The following is an 8772-nucleotide window of genomic DNA, read 5'->3' as shown; positions in this document are numbered from 1 at the left end:
CCTGTCTCTCCCTCTGCCTGTGTCTCTGCCTCCCTCTCTGTGCCTCTCATGAATAAATAAATAAAATCTTTAAAAAAAAAACTCTAAGTCACGTCAGAGACTCAGGGAAGCCCATGGAAAGCCTGGAGTACCAGATGGGAGGCATCAAGAAGTAGAGAACAACTGTGGGTTCTTGAGCAATACAGGGGCAGGCTGGGAAAGTTTTGCGGGGAACAGATGTAAGGCAGGTTTCAGAGTGGGGGGCTAGAAGGAGGCTGTGGGGGCTTCCAGGAGGGAGGCAGGAGCTATTGGACTGGGAACGGTGCGTGGGGGGTGCCCTGGGGGACCACCCAGCTCCAAGTATCCTCCGCTCCCCCTCGGCGCCCTAGCACACCAACTCAGCACTGCCTTGGCCTCTGCCATCCCGCCACCGCCCCCCCCCCCCCCGCCGTACCACCCAGGGCAGTGCCAGGCGAGCAGGAGCATCACCAGGAGTTGATGCTCAGCCTGCAGGCAACCTGGCTTGTGGCCATCCCTGACCTCAGGCTCTACTTCTTGCCCTGTTCCCCAATCCTAAGCCTCTGCGGGATCCTCCTCCTACGACTTGCTTGGAGTCCTGCCCCGGCTGGCCCCCCGGACTACACTGTCTGGAAGCCACATACAGCTGTGTTTGGGGGTGGAGGGTGAGGGGGACAGGCGGGGTCTGGTAGGGTCTCTCTGTGTTGACGGAGGAAAACAGAAAGGGATCCTTCAGGATCACCAGCAGAGGAGTTGATCCGAGGGCTGGTGGTCTCTGGCTCCGTGTTCAAGATCGTTCCATGGGGCGTGGCCAGCCCAAGGGCCAAGGCTCTCGGTCACACTGAGGTTCCGTCCTCCAGCATCCCCATGTCATGCGTTCCTTCACCTGTTCAGTCAGCCGACATCTGTTCCCGACTTTGGGTGCCCCAGCTCTGGGTGATGGGCCCCACAGGGAAGGTTTTGGGGAGCCACCTGAAACCAGGCCAGCCGTACCTGCCCACTGGGTGTCAGGGAAGGAAAGCGCCGGGTGGTGACACTTGCTTCACCGTGGGAAGGGGGGTCAGGACTCTGTGTCGAGCCCTTACCACATGGCATTAACTCCCCTATTTCTCTACTAGTGAAAGGGGACCATTATGCCCTTTTGTTTCTGTCTGAGCTTGCCATCCAGGAATAGACAGAGTCCTCGATTTTTATGGAAGTGCTCCCAGGAGAAACAGGTGAGCGATGGGGGGCAGCAGGATGGGGCAGGGGTCATTTGGGAGAAGTCTGGCCCTGGCCCTGCAGGGGAGCCTGGAGCGACCTTACGGCATCTGCAGGGGCGTGGAGTGGACAAGCCTCTCAGCTACGTGAGGGTCTCCTGGGCTCACAAGCCAAGAACCTTCTCCAACTCCAGCCAGAGGGAGGCAGCAGGGAAAGGAAGGCTGGGGCCTGGTCAGCAGGACTGGCTGGCTCTGGGGCTGGAGTGGGGTGCCTGTGGGGCCTCGCTGTCAATGACCCCACCCCGCCCCTCCTCCCTCCACTCAGCCGCTGTGACCAGAAGCCTGACGTCTGGCCAGCCTCCTCCGGTCCTCCCCGCCTCCATCAATTCTGTGATCATTTATTCATTCTCCCCCTGCACCCCTTATAGGATCACACTCTCCAGCTGGGGAGATCCGTGTACGCACCAAACAAAGTCAGATAATCACTGGAGAGTAGTTAGAGTCGTGAAGAAAATGAAAGCAGGGAATGAGATTGAGAGATGGGGTGGGGATTATGGCCAGGGTGGCCCAAAGAGGTGCCAGTGAGGGCTGGAAGCCCTGTGGACGAGGGAGCTACAAGCCCCAGGACATGGCTCTTACAGGCCTGCCACTTTTATCCCTTCCTCCCTCCAGCAGCTAAAATCCCACCTCCTCCAGGAAGCCCGCCTGGATGCTGCTGGTGCTCTAGGCTCTGGTTGGCTGCACAGGGTGCGGGGGCCTCTGCAGGTCAGCCCATCTGGCAAGGATCTTCCGGTTGCACCCATGGGTCTTCTCAGAGACACCTGGAGGTGGGGCCGGTGGGACACAAGACTTGAACGGGTGTGAGCGCCAGGCCAGGTTGACTAGGGCATTCAAATGCCAGCTCAGTCCCTATTTGCTAAAGCGGCCTCAGGCAAGGCACTTTGCCTCTCGGGGCCTCAGTTTCCCCATCTGCCAAAGGAGGCTAGTGCCACCTCCCCCACAAGTTCTTCACGGGGATTAACGGAGACTGATGCCAGCTTTCTTCTCTCCTTCCCATCGTTGTCAACTGGGGCGGGGGGGGGGGGGGGGCGGGGGGAGAGGGCTCCCAGGGTGCAGGCGAGGCAGAGGCGGGCCCTGTGGGGGAGCGGCTCTCCTGAGGCCCTCCCGGGCAGGCCAAGCTCAAGTGTGCAAGCTGCCTGAGCTGAGGCATGGGCCGCCCCCACCCCGCCCTGCCCCTCCTCCGCCTCCCCAGCCATCTGCAGCGCTGGCAGCCGCAGAGCCAGGGCGGATGGCGAACGTTCTGGCACCATCTGAGCAGGACCAGTGTCTGGGGAGGAAATGTGGGTAGAGCCCTGCGTGTACACTCGGTCCACATTCCACCATTACTGTTGTCTCCTTGGGGCCCAGGGAGGGCAGGGGCGTTAGGGCTGGCGGGTGGGGGATTAGCAGGCTGGGTTCCACTCCCAGTGTGGCCTGAAGGGCGTCAGCATCCCGGAGGGCGGGGGTGGAGAGGAGACATCACAGAGCCTGCCCTACTCATCACAGGGAAACCAAGGCCCCAAACAAAGGCACCAGTCCCCCGAAAACAGGGATTCAGAGAGCCTGCACCCAACTGCCACCTCTCCTTTTGTCCTGACCATAGTCCCCTGAGCCCGGAAGCAAAAGGGCATCCCTGACACCCTGGAGCCTTGGAGAGCCCCCTGAACCTCCCTTTCTCCACCTGTACCCCAAAACTCTCACCAGGGCCTGAGCGGGAGGAGAGGGGACCAAACGCTCCCGTAGCTCTTGGCTCCTGTTTCCTTTACCTCCTATCTCCTGGTGACTATTTGTCTTGCTTCCCTTGCTGCCAGTTCCTTTCCTCAGCACTGCCCTGTGCCTGAGCGTAGCAACCGACTCCCCGAACCCCCTGAGTGGGGTAGAAACTGCAAAGTACGCAACATGTAAAATACACACGGCGGATGGTGGGGATGGTTGCCCAACCGTGTGTCTGTGCTTGATGCCACTGAACTGTACCCTGAAAAGCAGTTACAATGGCAACTACTATGTGTATTTTACCACAATGAAAAAAATGTATGAAGGATTCGTTGGCAGCTTTTTTATCTGCCACGTGCTCGGGAATGATACAAACACGTGTAAACTAGGAGCCCGTAGGTCCTGAGGGAGGTCAGGAGTAAAGGGTGCGGGCTCTGCCACCTCTCCCCCCAACACACCGCTTCCCTTCGGGCCCCCCTCGGGCGTTTTCCTGGGTTCTCATGCTCCTGCTGCTGCTGCTGCTGCTGCTGCTGCGCTGGCTGGGCTGGCAGATGTGCTCCCGGAGCTCTCAGGTCCTCAGGTCTGAGGCTGGTTCTTGAGGAGCTTCCAGCCTGTTTGGGGGGGCCCATCAGGATCACCCTGCCCGCCGTCTCAGGGCGGAGAGGCGCTGGCTCATCCCACACCCGGGTTTCTCAGGGCCAGGACCGGGCGGCCTGCGGCTCTGCTGGGGGCAGGGCAGGGAGGGGCCCCACCTGGAGCTGCCCGGAGCAACACTGACCCTCGGGAGAGCTCGGAAGTGAGGGGGCTCCTCCCCCATCACTTGGCTGCCCGGGCCCAGGCGCCTGGAGGCGGCTGAGAAGGATGGCGGGAGGGGCCCCCGCGGTGACCCGAGGGAGCCACCGAGGTTGGGCGGGGTGGGGTGGGGCTGCGTGCGGCCGAGTCGGGGGCGGGGGCCGAGCGACGCCTCTGGTCCCCCCCCCCCCGCGGGCCCTACATCTGTAAAGCGCGAACTCCAGGAGCGCGGGATCTGGCCGCGCGCCCCGCGGGCGTTCCCAGGCCTGGGGCCGGGCTGGTATACAGCAGGTGTCCCATAAGTGCCGGGCGCGGGCGTGAGGGGCCCATTCAGTCTTTCCCTCGCGCATTCGTGCCTGGTTCCTCCGTCCCTCCCGCGCACCGGGGCGCTCCTCCATTCATGCGCTCCGCCATTCATGCCGCCCGCGTCCATTCACTCCCCGCCCGCCGCCGCCCGCGCCCCGCGCCCCCCGAGTGCGCCCCGGCCCGGCGCGGAGGGGGGAGCCGCGGACTGAGCCGCGGCTGCGCGGGGCCCGGGCTGGCGGGGAGCCGGGCTGGGGGCGGGGGGCGGGCGCTCCCTGCGGGAAGCCGGGGGGTGGGGGAGCCCCGGCCGCGCCGGCTCCGGGCGCGCTCGGCCGCGGCGGGGAGGGCGGCGGGGAGGGCGGCGGCGGCGGCGGGAGCGGGAGCGGGAGCGGCGCGGCTGCCCCGGGGCCATGTGGACGGGCGGTCGCCGGCCGGGCCGGCTGCGCCGGGCGGTGAGTACCTGCGCGCGCGGAGGGCGGGGCGGGCGCCTCCCACGCCGGGGCGGGCTCCGCTCGGCAGCCCCGCTCGGCCGCGGCCGGGGGGCGGCGGTGCTGCCGGGTCTCCGGGGCCGGGGGCGGGAGACCCGGACGCAGATGGGGGGGGGGGCGGCCGCTCCGGGGAGCCGGGCATCCCGGGCGGGGCGGGGCGGGGCCTCGGCCTCCGCGCGCGCCCCTGCCCGCCCCCCGCCGGCCCGAGCGCGCGTCCCTGCGGCGGGCGGGGGGCGGGGGGCGAGGACCTGGGGCCGCGGCCGGGCGCCGGGAGGCCTCGTCCCGCCCTGCGTAGGGGGCAGGCCCGGACCCGGCTCGGGGAGGCCGCCCCGGAGGCCGCGGCCGCTGCACCGCGCGCTGGCGCCGCGTGGGCGCGCGCCGGCCCGGGAGACCCCGCCGCGGTCCCGACCTGCCGGGCAGGTGCCGACATTGCCTTCGGCTACGAGCGAGGAAACTGAGGCCCAGGGCCGCTGTGCTGACGCTCCCACCCTCCCCGAGCCCCAGCGCGTCGGAGGGGAATTTCTGCCCCGGCGCTTCCGCTTCCTGCCTGGTTTCGAGGTGTTTCCTTCCTCGGCTGTGCCCCACCCCATCCCCCGTGTGGTGCCTCTGGGGCAGGCACGGCGTGGGCGACCTCCTGGAGCCCCCGAGCCCGCGGCAGGGGAGAGAGGAGGCACCCGGGAGTGAGTGGCGGGGCCGAAGGAGGAGCACCCGCACGTGGGTCCCGCACGGCGGGGGGCAAGGCCTTGGGGCTCGGCGGGGCAGGGTCGCCCTGGGCCACCCCTAGGGGTCACGGCGGGCCCCAGGCCCACCACCCACCAACCACAGCAAAGACCCTCCCCATCCCGCGGGGTCGGTGGGGACTGTGGGAGAGGCGCCCTGTGACCTGGGCTGTGCTCTCCAGCCGGGCCCAGCGTGGCACTGCTGGCTGGGGCAAGTGGCCGATGGAGGCGGCTCTGCCTGGCATCTGTGACGCGCAGGGCGGGGAGGCAGCAGCAAGGGCCCTGGCAGCGTCCCCGAAAACCCTTAATTTTCCCGACTCTCACTATAATCAGGGCGGCACAGAAAAGCAAGCACAGTGGCAGATGCAGCTTCTTCCCGGCTGCTCAGCACATTGCTGCTGGGCGAGGGGTGGCTGTGCCTCCGCGGAGGGCCCTCCCGAGCTACTGTCTCATATTTACAGCTCCCCGAGCTCTGGGCTCTGCTCATCCTCAGAACCTGGAGCTGTTCACACCTGGGATGCTGAGTGAGGAGGGTGAAGGCTGCCAGGAGCCTGTCTTAGGGGGTGGACTTGCCATGGGCTGAGGTGGGACGGGCGACGTTTCCAGGTCTGGGTGAGAACGGAGTCACCAGCAGTCTGTTAGATGATCTCCCATTCACTTGCAGGGACTGGGGCACAGAGTCTGGCACACGATGGTCGCCATTCATTGAACACCTACTATGTGCCAAGCCCAGTATTAGCCTTTTCATGCATCATCCCCACAACAGCACTCTGAGGGTATGCCCCTGGCCCTGCAGGCACTTGATGTTGAAGAATGAATGAATGAATGTGTGAAATGAGAGTAGCCCAGGGATCCATATCTTGTTTTGGAGACAGTCCACACATAGTTTCTCAAATCCCAAGAGGTAAAGTGGGAGGGCTGAGTCACAGCTGAACAGGTGAGGGTAGTGGAGGGTCAGAGGAGCAGCATGGGTCCAGGACCTAGGGGGTCAGAAGGGGGTCAGAACCAGGATCAGAAGAGGCTCAGTCCTGTTGGAGTTTGGAGGTCAAGGGCATGGCCATGGGGCAGGGGGAATCTCCCCTCAAAGCAGATAAAAGATTCCCAGGGACTAATTCAGGGCTGAGTGACCCCGAGGCTCACTGTGCTGGGTTTAGAATTGTCCCTAGTGTCCCTCCCTGGTTCCCTCTCCTACCCTCTCCAGCCTGGTGGAAAGGCCTGGATAGGAATCTGGAATCTTGAGTTCCGGTTCCTTCTCTGCCACTGATTGACTATGTGACCTTCAAGCAAGGCCCTGCCCCTCTCTGGGCCTCAGCATCTAGCACGACACCTTTCACAGTCAATAGAGTCACTTCTGCCCCAGAGGAGGCACCAGATGGTAGCTGGTGGGAGTAGCGGACCAGAGCTGTCTCCATTGGTTCAATATTAGTGGAATGAGTGAGTAAGTAAGTGAATGAATTCTGTGTTCACCTAGCATACCCTCCCCATGCACCTGACTCTGCACAGGTAGAGAAGCAGTGTGCAGCAGGCCAAAAGGGACAGTGTGTGGACGGACAGTGATGGGAGGCGTACAGCAGGACAGATGGGTGGATGCATGAATAGAAAGTAGAGGGATAGATGGGTGGGAGCAGAAACTGATGGATGGAAGTGGCAGGATAGATAGGGATGATAGTAGGGATGTAAGGATAGATAGGGATGGATGGGTGAACGGATAAGGATACAGGACTGGATGATTAGAACAAGATATCAATGGATGGATACACAGGTGATAGGAGGATGAATTTCTGATGCATGTGGCAAAACAGGTGGATGGTTGGATGGATGGATGGAAGGATCTAAAACAGATGGACAGATGTCAACAGATGGATAGATGGATAAAAGGATGGATGGATACAGGAATACATGTCAGGATAGATGGACATGGGCATGAGAAAATGGATGGATACTGAACGGATTAGTCAATGCTTGCATGCTGGGACAGATGGATGGGCACTCAAATGTTAGTAAGATGAGGGATGTGGGAATGAACGGAAGGATGCATGAAGAACGGATGGATAGGTACGTGAGTGTATGTTAATGAACGCGTGGATACGGGCAGGGAAGGATGGATCAGTGCACAAATGCACACATGTCAATGGATGGATGCATCCATGGATGGGCAGGTGGATGATGGCTGTGAGATACAAGTAAAGAGGATGGATACATGGATGAATAGGTGATGGATGGATACAGGAATTAGAGAATTAGCAGGTGGGTGAGTACAGGTCAGCAGAGCACGTACAGGCATGGAAGGATGCACGAATGGGCACATTAACCGATGAATGGCTATAGGGATAGATGGGTTGAAGGCTGGTTGGTTGGATGGGTGGAGCATCTTGGTGTTCTAGATGCTGGTGTCTTGTTCACATGACCCCCAGTGCTCTGGCTCCATGAGAGCGTAGTGGGGAGGCTGCAGGGCTAGAGAGACAGAAGGGGGCCATTAAACCTCTCCAATTACGTGTTGTATGATGAAGTAGCTATGTAGGCTCTTGTGAAGACCCAGGGAGACCTCCTGGAAGGTTTGGATAGCTCAAGGGCACATCCCTTCTGAGGAAGAAAGGCTGGAGCAGCATCCAGAGTCCAGATGCTGATGGCACAGAGCATGTGCGTGGACACTGGGGACTCAGGACAGCTAAGGCCTGTGACTGCAATTTATTTATTTATTTATTTGAGAGAGTGCAGCCAGGGGGAGAAGAGAATATCCAAGCCGACTCCCACTGAGCGCAGAACCCCGCATGAGGCTCAGTCTCACAACTCACGAGATCAGGACCTGAGCCGATACCAAGAGTTGGACACTTAACTGACTGAGCCACCCAGGCGCCCCTGCCCTCTAGGATTCTCAGGCCAGCAGGGAAATATCCAGAAACAAGGAGACAGGGTGGTTCAAAGTACAAGTATGAGAATTCTCAGACCCTCCAAGCCCTCCTCCGTGAAAAGGCAACGGTAATAGCAACTTCTGCACTGACATGAAGGGGAGGCCCCAGGAGGGGGCCTGCACTCCTGCCAGTGTTTTATTGCAGGACTTGGCCTATGGCAAGCCATGGCTATTGACCAGTGACCCTTCAGAGCCCAAGTCCTTCCGTGTGAAATGGGCTAGCAAATCCTAGTTTTGGTGAGGGTTACTAAGAGAATAAGTGAGGTGATGTTTGGAACCCTTAGTGGGTGTCCAGCATGCCCTGCCCATCCTGCAGGGTCCCACCAGCATCCTATAACCAGGTCTTCCTGCTCTGGCCCAAGAGGCAATGGGAAGTTGTGTCCCTCCTTTCTCCAACCTCACAGAGGCCAGCTTCACACCCATGAGATCAAGGAGGGACCAGGCAGTGGTGGAAGTCCCTAGGGGGTCCTGGAGAGGAAATAGGGTGAGTACTTGAACTATAGGGTTCCCCTCCTGGGTCTGCAGTGTCAGAGCCGTGGGATCTTGGGCAAGTCACTCTGCCCACCTAAGACTCTGCTTCTTTTAGCATGAAACAGAGTTCACAGCCATCC

At 61.3% G+C, this 8772-nt stretch overlaps 1 protein-coding gene across 4 annotated transcripts in view; it reads left to right on the top strand.

Moving 5' to 3' along the window:
* Window positions 1-4410: 4410 nt before the first annotated feature.
* BEGAIN (brain enriched guanylate kinase associated) overlaps window positions 4411-8772 on the top strand; it is a 44398-nt gene continuing 40036 nt past the window's right edge. The window contains exon 1 of one of the 4 annotated variants that reach the window (XM_072839938.1): window positions 4411-4495. In XM_072839938.1, the coding sequence (XP_072696039.1) occupies window positions 4454-4495 (42 nt within the window). In that variant the 5' untranslated portion in view covers window positions 4411-4453. The remainder of the gene's footprint in view (window positions 4496-8772) is intronic. The other 3 variants (XM_072839933.1, XM_072839932.1, XM_072839945.1) reach the window with 3 other exon arrangements.

This window comes from Canis lupus, chromosome 9, assembly GCF_048164855.1.
Source record: "Canis lupus baileyi chromosome 9, mCanLup2.hap1, whole genome shotgun sequence".
Taxonomy (NCBI): Eukaryota; Metazoa; Chordata; class Mammalia; order Carnivora; family Canidae; genus Canis; species Canis lupus.
Note: the sequence above shows the minus strand (reverse complement) of the source record. Positions and strands in the feature narration are given on the sequence as shown.